This window comes from Salvia miltiorrhiza, chromosome 7, assembly GCF_028751815.1.
Source record: "Salvia miltiorrhiza cultivar Shanhuang (shh) chromosome 7, IMPLAD_Smil_shh, whole genome shotgun sequence".
Taxonomy (NCBI): Eukaryota; Viridiplantae; Streptophyta; class Magnoliopsida; order Lamiales; family Lamiaceae; genus Salvia; species Salvia miltiorrhiza.
The window spans coordinates 59,314,290-59,336,182 of NC_080393.1; the positions used below are offsets into that span (position 1 = coordinate 59,314,290).

Consider the following 21,893-nt stretch of genomic DNA (forward strand, 5'->3'; position numbering starts at 1 on the left):
ACCCGTGTCGTCCACAAATGGGTACTCATTTCGTGGACGGAGGGAGTAATACTTTTATTTATAAGAAGTATACGCCTGATTCGAAGTTGGATTAGAATCTGCACACGCATATGCATAGCTATGAAGTCGCCACGCATCACATATATTATAGATTAAAATTACACACGTCTAGATGTTCGTCCCTAAATTAAAATAATAGTAATAAAAATTAATTATTGAGGGTTATCTCATTGGATTCGATACAATTACAAATAATTCAAACTATAAAATAATATCTATATATTTATCTTTCAACATATAAAATGACATTAGTTAAACGTGCAACGCACGTTCTGTCTGCTAGTTTAAAAAAAGAAACAAACGATTCATGAGTCAAATAAAACTAACTAAATTCTTTTTAAACTTAAACTAAAATTTTTAAATAAATTAATTTTTAATACTCCCCCCGTCCACAATTTAAAGCCCTACTTGATCTTAAATTTTTGTCCACAAATTAGAGTCCTATTCTGTTTTTTTGTTGTTTACTCTCCTTCTTTTTCCTATATTTACTATCATTTGCCTCTAATTGACCCACCTTAAAACACATTTATCACTTTTATATTTTATATTTTATATTTACTCCACTTTCTTAATAGTGGACTCACTCACAACACCTTTATTACTTTAGCCAACTACCTTTATCACTTTAGTCAACTACCATTATATTTCACCATAACATCCTTTTCAGTTTTCTTAGTTTTCGCGCCGACTACAAAGTGGGACATTAAATTATGGACGAACCTTTTATGTCCGGACAAATTTTGTCAAAATAGCACTACTCATAGTAAAATGGCTTCCCTCGTTCTAGATTTTAATACATGATCAAGCTCAAATTAGTTTACATCCCTACGTGTGATAGAGCAGAAATGGTGAGTCCTCTTCTAATTCAAACCACCTGTAATATGGTAAACACTGTTTGCGTGAATGCGAGCAGAAGAAGCACTGCACCAACAAGTAGAGACATAATAAGCCAAGGACTACTTAAATAAGTACGCCTCAACGTCGCCATCCACCTATTCCTTCTTTTCCTGCAATGCCTTTCCACATTCTCAAACATCTCCGCATAGATGAAGCTTGCCCAGGGCACAGCCACCGATTCACCCAGCTTGTTCACCATCTTCGCCACGGCTTCCTCCTCGCCCATCCAGTTCTCCACGATTCCCTTGCGCGACAATATCTCCACATCCTTGGAGGAATCAACAAGGCAGTCCAGGAACGTGATATAATCCGTCACGTAATTGTCCTGATGCTGCCCAAAGTACTGCTCGTACGCGACGAGATTCCGGAGGAACGACTCGGTCCTGTCCTCGACGCACAGAGGCGCCATGATCATCACCCCGTTTTCGAACCTCACGTCGAACAACGCAGCTTGTGGCTCGGACTCGAACCTGACATTAGCCTCTTTAAGTCTCGCTGCGCTGCTGATGAACTGCAACCCCTTATCCTGTTTCTTCCTCCCGCCTGTGCCCGTGCCGCGGGGAAGCCAACTACGATGGATGAAGTGAAGCAAATGCTTCACCTCACGAGGAGCTACGCTCGCTTCTCCTCTGTAGCCTTCCCCAGGATACAGACCGTGGAAGAATAGCAAGAGAAGGTCCCGCAACGTACTATGCTGGCCGGGAGCCTCAATCAGGTCGAACAGCTCGCACAAGACGAAGAATGGGAGTTGATTCTCGAAGAGCATTAAATCGCGCTGCAGGCTAATGATCATCCAGTCCATTTGGAAGATGGGATCATTCTTCTCCCTCTTGGACTCCACGACGTACTTCAGTAATAACTCAACGATGAAGCATCCATCTAGTACAAGCATTTGTATGAACTCGCTCGGGCTCATGCTTGTAGGCTCATCTGCGTAACATTTTCTTGCTTCGGCTTCCAATCTGCCCACACATGCTGCGTACCTTTCCACGTTGTTGGAAGGTTTCCTTCTGATGAGGTGCTGGAAGTAACGTAGCTTGTAATCTTCCATCATTTTTAGATGATCCTTGTTGCGGTGATAAGGGCCGATAGCGATCACCTCGGGCTCGTAAGCATTGGGGTTGACGTTCCGTAAATGTTGATGAACTCTGTAGATTGTGCATTCTGATTCTGCCCCCGCGCTCAGTTTTTGGTTCAAGCTAGCGCAGGCTTGCTTTGTGCTGTAAAGATAGAATCACAGCCAAAATATATGATTTTGATGTGTTTCACATAAATATGATCAAACAATTTTGATGGAGAAAAAAAAAAAAAAAACTCAAAACTGATTTGGCAGGAGTATATGCCCATTTACAGACTAGAAGAGAACTTATGCATACCACATGTTGTGGACGAACAAATTACGAGAGAAATAGCAAGTCTCTATCTCAACTGATAGATATTCAGTATTCACTAAACCTGGGGTCACCGGCAGAATTTTAATTAGTCTTTCATCTAACATTATCAATACATAAATGTAGAACGAAATGAATAGTAGAGGCAGATCCATTTCTTTTTTCTTTTTTTCTTTTTTTTTGGGGGGGTTGGGGGGGGGGGGGTGTTAGAGTCATGTTCATAAATGTAGAAAACGAAATGAATGGGAGAGGCATGTCCATACAGATCCAGGTTGGTTATAGTGATAACCACAATTTAAAATGAGAACTGAGGACACTGCATTAGCGTGTAAAGTTACTGCATCCGTTGTGCAATTAACTGCACCTTAGAAAAAAATAATAAATAAAAATTTCGCTCCCTTCAGGATTTGAATTCGGGTGGTGCATATTCATCCATCAAGATAATGTTTCCACCGTTGATTTTCATGATCCAATGATTGAAGATGATTCTTCGTTCTCATTTTAAAGTATACGTTCTCATATATGTTGTTGTGCATTAACGAGATTGTGAAAAATAATGCAGTTCAATATTTTTTAATTGGTCCAAGCTTCATATTTTTTAAAGGGGTTATTGTCAGAAAATACATATACTTTGTCAATTTTCTGGTTTATATCAAGACCTTATAATTTGGCCAGAAAATACATCAATTTTCAATTTAATTGCAATTATAACATGACTTTATAGTCTTGCCAGAAAATACACCAAGTTTCAATTTATTCTCAATTATAACATGACCTTGTAATTAATTTAGTATAATAATATCAAGTTTAATACATTAAATATTTTTAATTTTCTTTTCATCTCACAATATACTATATATAAATACATATATATTTGATAAATATACATCTATTATTTAACATAGTTTGGCAAGGCTATAAAGTCATGTTATAATTACAATTAAATTGAAAATTGATGTATTTTCTGGCCAAATTATAAAGTCGTGATATAAACCACAAATTGACAAAGTATATGTATTTTCTGGCAATAACCCCTTTTTTAAAATACAATTATTGCACATGACGTATATTAAAGTTGCACGCATGGTATATTGGATACTACGTATATTGGAATTGCACGCGACGTATATTGGAGTGGCACACGACGTATTTTTCATAGATCTGTTTGCATTTTTATTTAGACGTATATTATGAATATTACTTTTTTACATTTAAATTTATTCATTAATAGTTTTATTGATTACTTTTTAAAATTTTAATTATAGTCAAGTGAATAATAAGACAATTTCATAAATACAATTAATTAAAAAAATATTCAAAACTATATAATAAAATTTATGTATTTATTATCATAGTATAAAATCGTATGTGTTAAACGTGCATCGCACGTTCTCACTGCTAATGCCAATAAACTAGGTGGAAATTCTTTACGGGAATGTTCGGTTATTCAAGATTATTTGAGATTGGATTGGTTTGAAATTATCTGAAATTATTTTTATTACAAGGGTACAACAAGGTTCACAAGCTAAGACTAATCCTATGTGCATGCGTGAGATTAAATACTGGGCCATATCTATTGAACCGAATAAAATATTATAAAACTAATCTTATCTAATTCTACAAACCGAACACTTCTATATATATATTAAAAAAAATAAAAATAAAAATAAAAATTGAACATTCTTGACGGAAAATTCGCCAACATATTAGAATTTAAAGTTCACGAGTCATTAGAAAATAAGTCCATTTAATCCTGTCATTGATAACAATTATTACACGACATATATCTAGTATACTGAATTTGTTTTAGTTATTTTATCTAGAGGCCTATGAACTTTATAGCTTTTTATGCGACAATTGATATTTTGTCTCGTTCTTTTATTGTTTAGAATTTCTCTCAATTAAATATTTGGATGGGAAAACTAATAATGCAGCATATATATTTGGGCATATAGTATTAAATTTGACCATTAAATAATGAAGACGTGATTGGGATCATACTTTGTTGGAATCATTTTCATCTAGAAAATGATTTGCATGTGATGTAGCAGAAATGGTCAAACTCAAATTAGTTTACATCGCAGAAATGGTGAGTCGCTCTTCTAATTCAAACCACCTGTAATATGGTAAACACTGTTTGCATGAATGTGAGCAGAAGCAGCAGTACTGCACCAACAAATAGAGACATAATAAGCCAAGGACTACTTAAATAATTACGCCTCAACGTGGCCATCCACCTATTCATTCTTTTCCTGCAATGCTTTTCCACATTCTCAAACATCTCCGCATAGATGAAGCCTGTGTAGGGCACAACCACCGATTCAGCCAGCTTGTTCACCATCTTCGCCACGGCTTCCTCATCGCCCATCCAGTTCTTCACGATTCCGTCACGCGACAGTATCTCCACATCCTTGGAGGAATCAATAAGGCAGTCCAGCAACATGACATAATCCGTCACGAAATTCTCCTGATCCTGCCCAAAGTACTGCTCGTACGCGACGAGATTCCGGAGGACCGACTCGGTCTTGTCCTCGACCCACAGAGGCGCCATGATCATCACCCCGTTTTCGAACCTCACTTCGAACAACGCAGCTTCTGGCTCAGATATCTCGAACCTGACATTAGCCTCTTTAAGCCTCGCTGCGCTGTTGATGAACTGCAACCTCTTATCCTTTTTCTTGGTGCCCGTGCCGCGGGGAAGCCAATTACGATGGATCAAGTGAAGCAAATGCTTCACCTCACGAGGAGCTACGCTCGCTTCTCCTCTGTAGTTTTTCCCAGGATACAGATCGTCGAAGAATCGCAGGAGAAGGTCCCGCAACATACTATGCTGGCCGGGAGCCTCATGAATCAGGTCGAACAGCTCGCACAAGACGAAGAATGGGAGTTGATTCTCGAAGAGCATTAAATCGCGTTGCACGCTAATAATCATCCAGTCCATTTGGATGATGGGATCATTCTTCTCCCTCAGGGACACCATGTCGCGCTTCAGTAATAACTCAACGATGAAGCATCCATCTAGTACAAGCATTTGTATGAAGTCGCTTGGGCTCAGGCTTGTAGGCTCATCTGCGTAACATTTTCTTGCTTCGGCTTCCAATCTGCCCACACATGCTGCGTATCTTTCCACACTGTTGGAAGGTTTCCTTCTGATGAGGTGCTGGAAGTAACGTAGCTTGTGATCTTCCATCATTTTTAGATGATCCTTGTTGCAGTGATAAGGACCAATAGCGATCACCTCGGGCTCGTAAGCATTGGGATTCACGTTCCGTAAATGTTTATGAACTCTGTAGATTGTGCATTCTGATTCTGCCCCCGCGTTGAGTTTCGTCAGTTTTTCATTCAAGCTAGCGCAGGCTTCCGTTGTGCTGTTAGGATCCATATATATGATATAACGTTGAGAAATTTCTGTAACATTAAATTAATAACATTCTGCATTAATGTAGAAAACGAAATGAATGGTGGAGGCATGTCCATACAGATCCAGGTAGTTGAGGTGTGTTCGTTATAGTGAAAACCACAACTCTCCCCCCTTCCTTTCCCTTTTTTCTTCTTTCTTCCCCACCCGACCTCCCCCCTTCTCTTTCCCCCATTTCCCTGCAACTCTCTTACCCCATTTCCCTGCACGCCCATGCCATCCCCCCCCCCCCCAGTCGCAGCAACGTACCGGCGGTTCTCCGGCCGAAATACCGGATCGATCCGGTGCGAAAAGGGGTTTCTATGTTAATCCTACTCTCTCTCTATATATATATATATTGTAATTAATCACGAAGATAACAATTGCTAAAAAAAGGTGTGTTTATTGAAATTAGGTAGAGCAAACTTACTTGAGCATGATTGGCAGTGGATGAAGTAGTACTTAGCAGTTAGCAGCTGCTGGTTGGTTTCGAGAGCAAGTAATATATCTTCAGGGGAATATACACTCAATATCATAGATTTCTCCTCAGAAGTTAGTTGGTTATTCTGAATTTCTACCCATCGCCTTCAGTTCTCTTGGAAATTATAACTTACGTGCTGTTTGGGAAAGTGCTGATTCCATAATGAAACACAGATTTTCTTTTTCTTTGAACGCTTCACCCTTAAGATTTGAACACCTTGCAAGCCATCCGCCCGCTTTATCAATTGACCAGACCGGGCTACTTTTTATCAAAACAATCGGTTCTTTGTTAGGTTGTTTTACTTTTTCCAAAATTCTGCTCCCATAGCTGTATTTTAAAAAAAATCGTGCCAGGCTTCATGATGATTGCGGTTTCTTTTTCCAATTTTTAAAACAAAAAACTACCATTGGAGATCTTGAAAACTACAGTTTCTAACTTTTTTGCATGTATGTAGCCATTTTTTTCTATTCACTTGTTTTCCTTTTTCTGTTTTCACTTTTTTTATTCTTTTTTTTTTAATTTCCCTATTTCTATATCATTTTGAATGGAAACAAATATTGATTTGTTGAGAAACGGCTATTTTTGATCACTTTGTAACAGATAACTTTTTGTAACAGATTAATTCTTAAAATTTTCTATATATACTAATTCATTCTTTCATTTTCATACAATTCTCCAAGACTTCATTTTTTTTTTCTTTTCTTGTTCACTTCATTTTCATACAAATATTCATTTTTTTTTCTTTTCTTGTTCACTTCATTTTTTCTTTTATTATATAATTTTAATTTTTCTATGGAATTATAAAGTTATTTTATTATATTAGATAATTTAAATATGTAATAATATACAAATTATAATTGAAATAAAATTAATGTATATATAGATATATAAAAATGGAGTATGTATTATAGTGGGACCCTTAAAAAGTAAGAAATTGGTTTATTGTTGGAGAAGATGTAAGATAAAAAGTGGGTGAGTTTCTAAAACTTATGTGACACTTTAAAAACTGAAAATGTAGTTTATGATTGGAGGCACCCTTAATATTTAGACACGTCAAGCCTCTTATGTCAAACAAGAACAAATTTATTTCTACATTCTCAATTTTTTTTAGAATTTGTTTTGGGAAATTTAGATTAGCATTGGTTGTTAATAGAGGTGCCACTGTTGGTGTCACCAAACAATAATTTATTTAGAATTTTACTTAATTAGCCTTAACAATAATTAAGGAAGATCTTAAAATTAATTTTTAGAATATTGTGCCAATAATAGAGGATTTTTCATATGAATTCAAATAGTTAACTTTACGTGATCTTCCTGTTTTTTTGTGCAGCGTTGCATATAATTAAATGTTGCAATGCCTTATTTTAATTTGTTTTTAGAATATAAATTATTGTCTTAAATTGTTAGGCATAAACTGTGTATATATAATTGGATAATAACATAATAGATTGCTGACAAAACATGATTTTCGTACCTCAATTCCACATGATTTGTAGTCATTTTCCTTCATATTTTACTTGTGAATGCTTGTTTATGCCCGATTTTATGAAGATTTGATGCATTGGTGTGGTTTTGGAGTAATTTCAGGGAAAATCAAGGATTAATTGGAGGATTTTGAAAACATTAGATTGTAGTACACCTCGATAGGAATCTGTGAGCGCAAACGGCGACCAAAACGGAGTTTGGACGAGAGAGAACGGAGCCGAACAAGCGGACTACGCACTGAGCCCAGTACTCCGCTGTCCTGGGCCGCGGTCATGGGCCCGACCGCGGGCCTTTGCTCCAAATTCGTCCAGAACGCCAGATGGCACCCGCGGTCCGGGCCGCGACTACAGGCCCGATCGCGGGCCCCCCAACAGCTTCCCCACGGTCCTGTACCGCGGTCACGGCCGTGACCGCGGCTAAAAGGCAGAATTGTGCATTTTTGTGGGCCCAGATGAGATTTTCAGCCCCAAATACCCCTTCTTCCCTCACTTTTCATATCATCCACCATTCTTCACCTCTAAAAAAAACCCTAGCTTCCATTCTCTATCATTTTTCTCTCTTCCACACACAAAAAGAACACCAAAATCAAAGAAAGAATGGGAAGACTTGGAAAGGAGCTCATCAAGATTACATGATTGAAGATCAAGATTATAGGATTTGTCTATGAATCTTATGACTTGGTATTTGTTTTTATTATGAATATGCTTGGCTAAAATCTCTTATCTTAGGGATTAGATTAGATGGATTTGTAATGGATTGATTTCTTTATTCAATTTAGATCTTGATTGTGATTATTGTTATCTTTTCAAACCCTAGATTTATCTTTTGTATGATTGGTTGACCACATTTTGTGCATTTGTAATTTGTTATTTGAATCGGGAGATGATAATTACAATAGATTAGGAGTTTGAAATATATCATCTCAATAAACCGGGAGGTTGAGAGTTGGGTGAGGGCTTGTTGATCTTTTGTGCTCTTGTGAGTTATAGGTTAGAAATTGACCGAGACGACAATTATGAACCGTAATCTACTGTTTTAGTCGTCCGGGAGGGGGCTAAAACTAGTGGGGATATCGCCCTAGATAAGTAGACCATATCAAGATTAATAATTATTTAGATTGAAATTCATTACGATCCATCGAAATCTAGTCCCTATGATAACTTTCCTTCGAGTCATTCCACAATTTATTAACTAAGTTTATATTATTGTTATTTAGTTTGCTTGCTTTAATTTAGCTTTGATTTAGCTTTCAATATCTCTTCATCTTTGGTTGTCTAAATAGATTGAAAACAACTTATTAATAGTATTTAGAAGTTTGAATTCATCAATTCTTGTGAGATACGACATTGCTTCCACTTATTGCAACTGCACCGTATACTTGCGGCGTGGTAAAAATAAATAGCGAACAATTGCCTATAAATTATTTTTATAGTATAAATGTGTATATTTTGTTAGGGAATAAACTGTGTATATATAAAAATGTACACTATATATAAAAATTATATGTCTCAAATATATATATATATATATAGGAATAGGATCATGTAGTATCCAAGCTTATGGTAGTACCATAGGACCAATTCTTGACCACACATTTATGTCATATGGCGCATCAAGATGGTGACACGCGGCAAGGAGCTTCCAAGCATTCCAAGGCAAAATCTGGAGAGGGGTAAAATTGAAATATAATTTTCGAAATTAAAAATTAAAAAAATATATATTTTTTTAGATTTTCACAAAATAGATATATTTTTAGATGCATAAAGTCTCACACGAAGATGCATAAAGTTTTCACATGAAATGCATAACTTTGAACAGAAAAATGCATTTGATTTTTACAGTTTTGGTATTTTCACCACCCCACCCCATGCCACCCCCCAACCCACCCCACACCACCCCCAACCCTCCCCATTACCACCCCTCAGAAATAGGCATGTTTCACATGCATATAAAATCAAACAAAAATACATTAAATTATACAAAAAATGCATTTCATTTTAATAAATCTGGTATTTTCGCCACCCCCCCCCCCCCCCCCCCCCCCCCCCCCCCCAAAAAAAAAAAACTTATTTGTAGTTAATGTTTTATGCATTTTCATGTAATAATATATGCATTTTATTGTTCTTGATTATGCATTCTTCTTTTTTATATACACACGTTTTATACTCCATTATACGTCCCTAAAAAATTAAAAAAAAATACTCCGTTATACATAATTCATCTCAAGAAAAAAATATTATACATAACTCATAAACTTTTCTTCTTCTATCTATTATAGCTAATTTTATTTATTATAGATATGGTTCAAATATGATAAATGTAATATAGGTAGTGGGTGTCAATGAAATTTATTTTTGAAAAGAGCATAGGGAAGAACTATGTCGCTAATGGAGTTAAATTGGAAAAAACTGATAATACAAAAGTTTTCTAAATTTAATTATTAAGAATATAACTTGTGAAATACAAAAATTCTATTGTTCTGACATTAATTAGTAAGAATGTATTTTATATGGTTGATTTGTTCTTTATTGTACTATTATTATTGTATATGATTCAAACGTGGATTTGTCTTTATTTTCGGATGAAATTAATTAATAGTCAAAATCTAGAACATGATCACGTCAAAAGAGTTGAAGTGGGTCAAGAGTTGAAGGTGAATATGATCACGTCAAAAGAAGAAGAATGATTACAATTCTGATAATAAATGTAGAAGTGGATCGAGAGAGTTGAAGGTGAAGAAAGCTTTTGTCAAAATATTTCGGGGGCTATAATCACGTCAGAAAAGAAAAAATATGAGGCTAAGGGATAAATTAGTCTAAATACAAATATTTTTAATATTTTATTAGATAGGTGCTATAAAGAGTAAAAATGGGGCTATGAATAGAATCACCCCTTGACTTTTAATGTGAGCTGAACATGGGCTACAAGCCTACAATATCTTTTTTTTTTTTTTTGATGAAATTACATTATAAATAATACAAACCACACACACCCCACCTAGTGGTTATTGTGGCCGAGAGTACTCGAACCTGTGACCTCTTGGACAACAGGCAACCACCCCAACCACTAGGCCATCCCAAGGGGACACAAGCCTACAATATCTTATTGCTTGAAGCCTTGAACCATGAAATTGGGCCTAACTTTTTTATTTTATGTTGTGTTGTGATGGGGGCTTCGTAACGTGGGCTATGGCTACGTTGGATGACAATATTTTGTGGTTAAATAAGAAATTTTGTTGCTTCAAAAAGTATATAAAAAATAATAATAATAGTTGTCTGAATGTGATATTAAATATTAGGACATGCCAATAAACTAGGTGGAAACTCTTTATGGGAATGTTCGATTGTTTGAGATTAAATTATTTCGAGATTATTTGATATTGAATTGGTTGAAATTATCTGAAATTATTTTTGTTACAAGGGTAGAACAAGGTTCATAAGCTATGACTAATCCTAGGTGCATGTGTGAGATTAAATACTAGGCCATATCTATTGAACCGAATAAGATATTGTATAACTAATTTTATCCAATCCTACAAACCGAACACTCCTATATACTATATATATAAGAAAATAATAATAATAATAATAATAATAATAATAATAAAGTTGAACATTCTTGCCGGAAAATTCGCCAACATATTAGAAGTTAAAGTTCACGAGTCATTAGAAAATAAGTCCATGTAATCCTAACATTTACACGACATATATCTAGTATACTGAATTTGTTTTAGTTATTTTATCTAGAGGCCTATGAACTTTATAGCTTTTTATGCGACAATTGATATTTTGTCTCCTTCTTTTATTGTTTAGAATTTCTCTCAATTTAATATTTGGATGGAAAAACTAATAATGCAGCATATATATTTGGGCAAAAATATTAAATTTGTCCATTAAATGAACATGTGATTGGGATCATAAACATGGGATCTTGTGTCCCACAATTTAGTTCTAGAGCAGAAATGGTTAGTCGCTCTTCTAATTCAAAGCACCTGTAATATGCATGGTAAACACTGTTTGCGTGAATGTGAGCAGAAGCAGGGCCGTCTCTGAGGGCGGGCCAGCATGGGCGACCGCCCAGGGCCCATCATTTTCGGAGGCCCAAAATTTTTTATATTCTCTTATATATACTATTATTATTATTATGGGCCTAACTTTCTTCTTGTGTATACTATTAGCATTGAATAAAAAAAAAAAACGAGACCCAAAACATTTCATCCTGAATAATTTTGGGGCCCCCAAAAATTATAAGGTCTAATATCATTTTTTGTGTATACTATGCGCATTGACTCTATCATGAAACAATTAGAAGGTCTAATATCTAATACAGGTTTGACTATTGCTAAGAGTTTTGCATCTAATATGAATATGGAGCCAATATTTTTAATAAAATGTCATTTAGAATTTGAATAATTTGTAGTTATTGTGGACATAACGATTACTTCTTTAAAATGTAGATTTAAAGAAATGAAATCATTTGATCATATATTTGATTTTTGTTTGATTCGAAAATTTTAAAATCTTTGGATAGTGAAAAATTAAGACATTAATGTGTTAATTTTAAATCTACTTTTACTCATGATATGAGTTAGATGATTTATTTATTGAATTAAAAATATTACAAATGAAATTGTCAAATAAAATAACTTCAACTATTGAAATTCTTGAATTTATGAAAATTACAGATTGTTATCCAAATGTTGCAATATTGTTAACTATGTCTGTAACAGTAGCTTCGGCCGAGAAGAGTTTATGGAAATTAAAATTGTTGAAGACATATTTAAAAACGTCGATATGGCAAAAAAGATTAAATAGTTTAGCAATTTTTTGTATTGAAAAATATATCTTAAAAAATATTGAAACAAATGTTCTTATAGATGACTTTGCAAGTAAAAATGGCGAGAATAAGTCATTTTTTTTAATAATTATTAATATATTTTTTACCAAAATATTATAATATGACTTTAAAAAAAAGTGTTTTTTTTGTGTTGTTATGATGGTGAATAGATGGCACATTTTTAACGTTTCGCCCTTGGCCCATTTTTCGTCAGAAACGGCCCTGAGCAGATGCAACACTGCACCGACAAAGTAGAGACATAATAAGCCAAGGCCTACTTAAATAAGTACGCCTCAACGTGGCCATCCACCTATTCCTTCTTTTCCTGCAATGCTTTTCCACATTCTCAAACATCTCCGCATAGCTTGTGTTAGGCACAATTATCGAATCAGCCAGCTCGTTCACCATCTTCGCCACGGCTTCCTCATCGCCCAACCAGTTCTCCACGATTCCGTTGCGCGACAGTATCTCCACATCCTTGGAGGAATCAACAAGGTAGTCCAGGAACGAGACATAATCCGTCACGAAATTGCCCTCATCGTGCCCAAAGTACTGCTCGTACGCGACGAGATTCCGGAGGAACGACTCGGTCCCGTCATCGACCCTCAGAGGCGCCATGATCATCACCCCGTTTTCGAACCTCACGTCGAACAACGCAGCTTCTGGCTCGGATATCTTGAACCTGACATTAGCCTCTTTAAGCCTTGTCGCGCTGTCGATGAACTGCAACCCCTTATCCTGTTCCTTCCTCCCGCCCGCGCCCGTGCCACGGGGAAGCCAATTACGATGGATGAAGTGAAGCAAATGCTTCACCTCACGAGGAGCTACGCTCTCTTCTCCTCTGTAGCCATTCCCAGGATACAGACCGCAGAAGAATAGCCCGAGAAGGTCCCGCAACCTACTATGCTGGCCGGGAGCCTCAATCAGGTCGAACAGCTCGCACAAGACGAAGAATGGGAGTTGATTCTCGAAGAGCATTAAATCGCGCTGCAGGCTAATGATCATCCACTTCATTGTGAAGATGGGATCATTCTTCTCCCTCAGGAACACCATGCCGTACTTCCGTAATAACTCAAGGATGAAGCATCCATCTAGTACAAGCATTTGTATGAAGTCGCTTGGGCTCATGCTTGTAGGCTCATCTGCGTAACATTTTCTTGCTTCGGCTTCCAATCTGCCCACACATTCTACGTAGCTTTCCACATTGTTGGAAGGTTTCCTTATGATGAGCTGCTGGAGGTAACGTAGCTTGTAATCTTCCATCATTTTTAGATGATCCTTGTTGCGGTGATAAGGGCCAATAGCGATCACCTCGGGCTCGTAAGCAATGGGGTTCACGTTCCGTAAATGTTCATGAACTCTGTAGATTGTGCATTCTGATTTTGCCTCCGCGCCGAGTTTCGTCTGTTTTTCATTCAAGCTAGCGCAGGCTTGCATTGTGCTGTTAGGATCCATATATATGATATAACGTTGAGAAATTTCTGTAACATTAAATTAATAACATTCTGCATTAATGTAGAAAACGAAATGAATGGTGGAACTGGAGGCATGTCCATACAGATCCAGTAGTTGAGGTGTGTTCGTTACAGTGAAAACCACAATTAAAACCCCTACCTACCCCCACCGACTCCCCATTCCTTTCCCTTTTTTCTTCTTTCTTCCCCACCCGACCTCCTCCCTTCTCTTTCCCCCATTTCCCCTGCAACTCTCTTTCCCCAATTTCCTTTTTTCTTTTTTTTTCCTTTTTTTTTTAATTTTAGGCGAGTCGCAGCAACGTACCGGCGTCGCCACGGTTCTCCAGCGCGCGGTGCGGCCGAAATACCGGATCAATCCGAGGCGAAAACTCGAGCATTGGAGATGCTCTAAAAGAGGTTTCTATGTTAATCCTACCCTCTATATATATATATATAGAAAGGTTAAACAGAAAATGCTAAATATTTATATAATAGAGAATTCGTGAAATAAAAACGAACAGGTCTACAATTTTTACGAACGAATCAATGTACCGCATGTCATGAACAGCAATTAGCCCCGGGTTCGAATCCTGCTGGAGTCGAGTTTTTCTCTTTTTTTACTAAATACGTCTATTTATGTTGACTAGCAGAGACGACGCGTATTCACACGTAAAAATAAATTATTCAAATAAATAATTTCTTATGAGTGTAAATTTATATTTTATTTCATTTTGTAGTAAAAATCTAATTATTTATTGAATAACGTTTGAAAAATATAATATTATAAATTCTTAAAATTGAAAAAAGTCATACTATAAATTTAATAAATAATAATAATTTTAATTAATTATTCATCGCCTAATTTTTCATCATTAAAAAAATAATATGACAAAAAAAGAAGTTTGATATACCATTCATGTTTATTTTCTAGGTTTCATCTTTACATAATTGATATCTTAATTACAAGGATTCTAGTAATTTAAATTTCTAATAAAACTAAAAATAAATCATTTTTATTGTATTTATTAGATTTACAAAATAAAAGTAGTAACTATTGTGAATGAAGAGTTCTAATAGATAGTACTACTTTATTAAAATATAAAATATTATAAATCATAATTTATTTTTAGATTTATTATATTTATAATATATTAAATTACACAATGGCCTTAAATTAATTATATATGAAGGATATAATAGGAAAATCAAATTTTGTAAAACAAGGCTCTTTTATAATAGGTATAGATTTGTTCGTAAAATGTATAGACTTGTTCAAAATAAAATATATAATAATTCTCTATTTCACTTGCACCCTATATATATATATATATTGTAAATCACGGAGCTGGATAACAATTGCTAAAAAAAGGTGTGTTTATTGAAATTAGATAGAGCAAACTTACTTGAACATGATTGGCAGTGGATGAAGCAGTACTAAGCAGTAAGCAGCTGCTGGTTGGTTTCGAGAGCAAGTAATATATCTTGAGGGGAATATACACTCAATATCATAGATTTCTCCTCAGAAGTTAGTTGGTTATTCTGAATTTCTACCCATCGCCTTCAGTTCTCTTGGAAATTATAACTTACATGCTGTTTGGGAAGGTGCTGATTCAATAATGAAATACAGATTTTCTTTTTCTTTGAAGACCAATAATGGAACACAGATATTATGTATATAGATACATGTATCTGTGTGGTTTGCATTTCACAACTCATCTTCATAAAATTCAACTTGCATTTAATGTCTACAAGCTTGCTGTGGGTCAATGCAAAGTCGTCGTTCGCGTGCAAGCTAGCATGCTTAGCCTCCAAGTTTTGCCACTCTAAAAATATTTATGGCTTTCTAATCCAAGCATCTGAATTTATCAACAATCATCCTCCGTCGTATCGCTGCTGCAACGAAACATTAGATTAAACATACGAAGCATCAATTCTGCAGATATTTACAGCAAGAAGAAAGAAGAAGAAGAAGAAGAAGAAGAAGAAGAAGAAGAAGAAGAAGAAGAAGAAGAAGAGAGAAGATGAACTTAAAAAAAAATAGAGAGAACGAGAATACAGAAGCGCCTATTGAGAAATGAAATTAGGGCTCCTTAAGTTTTTTTTTTTTTTTTTTGTTGAGTGTAACTACATTTTATATTGTTTTTTTTTTATAATCATCTTTTAATTTTAATTATTTTTATATATTAATTACTTGAAAGTTGGATCTATTTTTAGGTGGTTTTAATAATAGTTCTTTTTCATACGTAACAACTAGGACTTTTAATTTTAGGTTATTTAATCCAATTAAAGTTTCAAATTATCATGCTATATATGGGTTGTTGATTTCAATAAAAACACAAAATATGGGTTATCGAATACTCCATTATACATCCCTCAAAAAAAAAAAAAAAAATACTCCATTATACATAATTCCTCTCAAGAAAAAAATATTATACAAAATTCATAAACTTTTCTTCTTCTATCTATTATAGTTAATTTTATTTATTATAGATATGGTTCAAATATGATAAGTGTAATAATGATATAAATTACAACCATCAAATAAAATTGAATGTTTAACGGGTTAGTTTGTATATTAGAAAAAATATAGGTAAAATAAAAAATATATATATAGAGAATATTCTTTTAAATCATGGATTATGATTCCAAGTAAACCATACAAATTCAATTTTATTAATGAAGATACATGCACATAATTTTAATAAATTTTTGGGAAAGTAGTAATGTAAATTAAAATTCATTTAGTTATCCAATATGTAAATCACTTTTGTATAATGAAAATTTTGAAATTTATTATCCAATAATTCATCTTTGCTTATTTACAATAATAAAAATAAATAAATTATGCATCTTTGCTTATTTACAATGATAAAAATAAATAAATAAATTTGAATAGTATAAATAAATAAATCATATATTTTGAAAAAAAAAAACAAATTTAAAAAATGAATTGAAAAAGGATTGTGCATGAATAGTACAATAAGATTTTTAAATTAAATTTTAAGACTTAATTTTTATTAACTGAAAGGTACGAAACTCTAATTTAAAAACGAAACAAACGATTCATGAGTCAAATAAATAACTTAATTATAAAATAATCTATGGATCCAAATATTTAGAAATAGAGAGTGAGAGACGAGAAATGAGTGTAGAGAATTTATAGAGTTTAGCAATAGGATGGGTGCCGTAAGAAAATAGGGTTTAGTTTTTTTTTTTTTTTAAATGGCGAGTTTTGTATTTTTGTGAGCAAGTTGGGTCAACTTTGATATTGATTTTGTGTAATATCAAAGTTGGGTCAACTTTGATATTGATTTTGTGTAATATATTTTTGGGTTTTTAATGTGTTATGGTCAAATATTGTACTTATAGCAATCTGCATATATTAGAAAATAGGGGTCTCTCAATTGTATTATGTCGTAATTTCAATTTGATGTCTTCAATTCGAGGTGTAAATTAAGATAATATTTTATTTCTTATATATATTCCATTTCTAAATAACTTTTAATTAATTCGTAATAAAAAATACTGGAATATCTAGATAACTTCTTGTTGCCCAAAAGCATCCAAAACACACGAAATCGGATTGCAGTAATGGAACAGTGGAATCAACTCTCAAAACTCTCAAGAACAAAACTCACTCAATTTGTAAAACTATATGGAAAAACAGGAATGTAAAAAATTATACTCCCTCCGTCCATGAAAGAACTTCCTAGGAGGGAGTAACACGGATTTTAAGAAAAAATATTGTTGAGTGTAATGAGAGTGGATAAAAGGTAGTTGAGTGTATTGGGAGTGGTGAAAAATGTGTTATATTTAATATTGAGAGTTGTGAAAAGTGAAAAGTGAAAAGTAAGAGGATTATAAGTGGTGGGGTATAGTCCAAAAATAGGTAGAAAGTTCTTTTGTGGACGTCCCAAAAAGGAAAAATAGGAAGTTCTTTCGTGGACGGAGGGAGTAATATTTACTACATTTTCTCAGTAGTTGACCCACTCAAAACATCTTTATTACTTTAGTCAATTACCTTTATCACTTTAGTCAACTACCCTTATATTTCATCCACAACGCCTTTTTCAGTTTTCTTAATTTTCGCCGACTACAAAGTGGGATATTAAATTGTGGACGGACCTTTTATGTCCAGACAAATTTTGTCCAAATAGCACTACTCATAGTAAAATGGCTTCCTACGTTCTAGATTTTAATACATGATCAAACTCAAATTAGTTTACATCGCTATGTGATAGAGCAGAAATGCTGAGTCGCTCTTCTGATTCAAACCACCTGTAATATGGTAAACATTGTTTGCGTGATTGCGAGCAGAAGCAGCACTACACCAACAAGTAGAGACATAATAAGCCAAGGACTACTTAAATAATTACGCCTCAACATGGCCATCCACCTATTCCTTCTTTTCCTGCAATGCTTTTCCACATTCTCAAACATCTCCGCATAGATGAAGCTTGCGCAGGGCGCAGCCACCGATTCACCCAGCTTGTTCACCATCTTCGTCACGACTTTCTCTTCGCCCAACCAGTTCTCCACGATTCCGTTGCGCGACAGTATCTCCACATCCTTGGAGGAATCAATAAGGCAGTCCAGGAACGTGACATAGGCCGTCACGAAATTCTCCTGAGCCCGCCCAAAGTACTGCTCGTACGCGACGAGATTCCGGAGGAACGACTCGGTCCTGTCCTCGACCCTCAGAGGTGCCATGATCATCACCCCATTTTCGAACCTCACGTCGAACGCAGCTCGTGGCTCGGATATCTCGAACCTGACATTAGCCTCTTTAAGCCTCGCTGCGCTGTTGATGAACTGCAACCCCTTATCCTGTTTCTTCCTCCCGCCCGTGCCCGTGCCGCGGGGAAGCCAACTACGATGGATGAAGTGAAGCAAATGCTTCGCCGCACGAGGAGCTACGCTCGCTTGTCCCAGGGACGGAGCCAGGAATTAAGTTCGGGGGGGCTGAACTTGTGCGGGGGTTCCGCCCCCGAGAATTGTTTTTGGGCATTTTGTATATTTAAGGTATTTTTTTTTATTAAAATACGAGCATAATACTAATAATAACGAACAATATTTTCATAGATTATATAGTTTCAATATATCACAAAACTTTTTTTGGACATTCCTTATATTTAAGATATTTTTTATTAAAAGGCAAGCATAATAATAATAATAACAAACAACATGTTCATAGATTATATATTTTCTATATATTACAAATTAGTTTCAGTACATTATAATTTTTTTTAGCATTTCATACATATTAGGCATTTTTTTATTAAAAGACAAGTATAATAGTAATAATAACAAACAATATTTAATAGATTATATAGTTTTAAATAACAGAATTATCCTTAAATTAAGTATATATGAGAGAATATAATAACCAAATACTCTTTTACAAAACAAAATTATTTTATAATAGGTATAAACATATATTTTAAAAAATAAAAAAAACTCAGAATTTGGGAGGGGGCTCTAGCCCCCTGCCTCCGTCCCTGGCTTGTCCTTTATAGCCTTTCCCAGGATACAGACCGTAGAAGAATAGCCCGAGAAGGTCCGTCAACAACGTACTATGCTGGTCGGTACCCTCAATCAGGTCGAACAGCTTGGACAAGACGAAGAATGGGAGTTGATTCTCGAAGAGCATTAAATCGCGCTGCAGGCTAATAATCATCCACTCCATTTGGAAGATGGGATCATTCTCTCCTTCTCCTTGGACTCCACGGCGTACTTCTGTATTAGCTCAACGATGAAGCATCCATCTAGTACAAGCATTTGTATGAAGTCGCTTGGGCTCAGGCTTGTAGGCTCATCTGCGTAACATTTTCTTGCTTCAGCTTCCAATCTGTCCACATATGCTTCGTAGCTTTCCACATTGTTGGAAAGTTTCCTTATGATGAGGTGCTGGAAGTAACGTAGCTTGTGATCTTCCATCATTTTTAGATGATTCTTGTTGCGGTGATAAGGACCAATAGCGATCACCTGGGGCTCGTAAGCATTGGGGTTCACGTCCCGTAAATGTTTATGAACTCTGTAGATTGTGCATTCTGATTCTGCCCCCGCGTTCGGTTTCGTCAGTTTGTTATTCAAGCTAGCGCGTGCTTGCGTTGTGCTGTAAAGATAGAATCACACCCAAAATATGATCAAACAATTTTGATGGGAAAAAAAAAATTAAAAAAAAATTGGCAGGAGTATATATATATCCATTTACAGACTAGTTGTGGACGAACAAATTACGAGAGAAATAGCAAGTCTCTCAACTGATAGATATTCAGTATTCACTAAACCTGGGGTCATCGGCAGAATTTTAATTAGTCTTTCATCCAACATTATCAAGACATAAACGTAGAACGAAATGAATGGTAGAGGCAGATCCATTTCTTCTTTCTTTCTTTTGTTTTGGGGGGAGGGGGGAGTCATGTTCTTCATAAATGTAGAAAACGAAATGAATGGTGGAGGCATGTCCATACACCACGGTTCTAAAAGGTGTGTTTATACACCGCGGTGCGAAAAATACCGGATTGATCCGGGGCGAAAACTCGAGCATTGGAGATGCTCTGAAAGAGGTTTCTATATGTTAATCCTACCCTCTATATATATATATATGTATTGTCATTAATCACGAAGATAACAATTGCTAAATGTGGAGAGTTGGCCCAATGATCTTTAATTCCCTAGCCCAAATCTGTTACTCGGCCCATTTCCGAAACCCTAGCCCACTATCCCATCTGTGCCGCTCCATCTGTTCCGCCGCCCGTCTCCTCGTTTCCCACCTCCGACTTCAATGCTCCACCCTCCTTCCCAATGAACTTCGCCCCTTTTTATCCCTGCTGCAAGTCTTTCAATCGGGAGGAAGTTTTCACACCGTCTGAAATAGAAGGCTCTGCTATTCCTTCTTGAAGTGTCACCGGATTCCTGTTCGTGGTTTCCTGAGTGGTGACTGTGGGTGTGAATTTCGCTTCAATTGAGTGCTTGTATCACCGGATTCCTGCCCATCGGTTTCCTGGTTTGGTGATACTTTGTGGGTGTGCAAGCCATCGGAATCCTGTCCATCGGATTCTTGCTGCTGGTGGCTGTGCAATCGAGATTGGGGTGCTGAGCTGTTTCTCCGGTTCCCTTTGAACCTTGACCATTGAGCTGCTGGAAGAGCCATTTGCCTACTGTGGGAAAATCTGAGCCAAAGTGTCCCGAGGACACATTTTCCCACCCTTGAGTTCCCTCTGAATTTCCTTGTTTTTTTTTTTTTTCTCTGACTTTCCCTTGTTTCTCTTTTACTTGCTGCCTTTCTTGGTGTGTTGCAGAGAAGTGAAGAGGAGCAGAGGAACTGAAGCTCCAGGAGTCGAGGCTGCCAGCGCCAGAGGAGTCGGGTGCCAGCGGACTCGAGGCCAGAGGAGTCGTGTGCCAGCGGAGTCAGGCTGCCAGAAGAGTCCCCGCTGCCAGAGGGATCACGTCCCTGTTGCCAGAGGGATCACCTCCCCGCTGCCAGAGGAGTCCCGTCCCTGTTGCCAGAGGAGTCACTTCCTCCCCGCTGCCAGAGGTGTCACTTCCTCCCCGCTGCCAGAGAAGTCGCCCAGAGCAGAGAAGATCAAGTGCTTGAGCACGAGTGGGGGAGACAGGAGGTTCGGGAACCAAGTGGTGTAATCCTGGCTAGGCGAGAGATACCCAACACTAAATAAAGGTGTGTTTTGAAATTAGATAGAGCAAACTTACTTGAACATGATTGGCAATGGATGAAGTAGTACTAAGCAGTAAGCAGCTGCTGGTTGGTTTCGAGAGCAAGTAATATATCTTCAAGGGAATATACACTCAATATAACTTAAATGTTGTTTGGGAAGGTGCTGATTCAATAATGAAACACAGATTTTCTTTTTCTTTGAAGAACAATAATG

At 36.0% G+C, this 21,893-nt stretch overlaps 3 protein-coding genes and 1 pseudogene across 4 annotated transcripts; all 4 read right to left on the minus strand.

Moving 5' to 3' along the window:
- Positions 1 to 808: 808 nt before the first annotated feature.
- LOC130995200 (UPF0481 protein At3g47200-like) lies at positions 809 to 15,708 on the minus strand. The gene is made up of 2 exons (XM_057920357.1): positions 15,405 to 15,708; positions 809 to 2,177 (listed from the first exon to the last, which is right to left on the minus strand). Exons 1-2 carry the CDS (start codon positions 15,410 to 15,412, stop codon positions 926 to 928), a joined length of 1,260 nt encoding a protein of 419 aa, XP_057776340.1. The 5' UTR covers positions 15,413 to 15,708; the 3' UTR covers positions 809 to 925.
- Positions 4,392 to 6,547, minus strand: LOC130995195 (UPF0481 protein At3g47200-like). 2 transcript variants are annotated; one of them, XM_057920349.1, is made up of 2 exons: positions 6,176 to 6,547; positions 4,392 to 5,756 (listed from the first exon to the last, which is right to left on the minus strand). In XM_057920349.1, the coding sequence occupies exons 1-2, from the start codon at positions 6,279 to 6,281 to the stop codon at positions 4,456 to 4,458; spliced, it is 1,407 nt and encodes a 468-aa protein (XP_057776332.1). In that variant the 5' UTR covers positions 6,282 to 6,547; the 3' UTR covers positions 4,392 to 4,455. The 2 variants fall into 2 exon arrangements, with proteins under 2 accessions (XP_057776332.1, XP_057776333.1); XM_057920350.1 differs by having other exon boundaries at positions 4,392 to 5,716; positions 6,176 to 6,539.
- Positions 12,565 to 21,890, minus strand: LOC130995201 (UPF0481 protein At3g47200-like). The gene is made up of 2 exons (XM_057920358.1): positions 21,715 to 21,890; positions 12,565 to 14,028 (listed from the first exon to the last, which is right to left on the minus strand). The coding sequence occupies exon 2, from the start codon at positions 14,000 to 14,002 to the stop codon at positions 12,758 to 12,760; it is 1,245 nt and encodes a 414-aa protein (XP_057776341.1). The 5' UTR covers positions 14,003 to 14,028; positions 21,715 to 21,890; the 3' UTR covers positions 12,565 to 12,757.
- On the minus strand, positions 18,192 to 20,130 carry LOC130994534 (UPF0481 protein At3g47200-like; annotated as a pseudogene).
- Positions 21,891 to 21,893: the final 3 nt, after the last annotated feature.

Coding starts and splice junctions, on each gene's coding strand:
- LOC130995195 (XM_057920349.1), bottom strand. CDS start 6,281: ATGATATTGAGTGTATATTCCCCTGAAGATATATTACTTGCTCTCGAA. Junction 5,757..6,175: donor CCACTGCCAATCATGCTCAA/GTAAGTTTGCTC, acceptor TTAATGTTACAG/AAATTTCTCAACGTTATATC.
- LOC130995201 (XM_057920358.1), bottom strand. CDS start 14,002: ATGGATCCTAACAGCACAATGCAAGCCTGCGCTAGCTTGAATGAAAAA.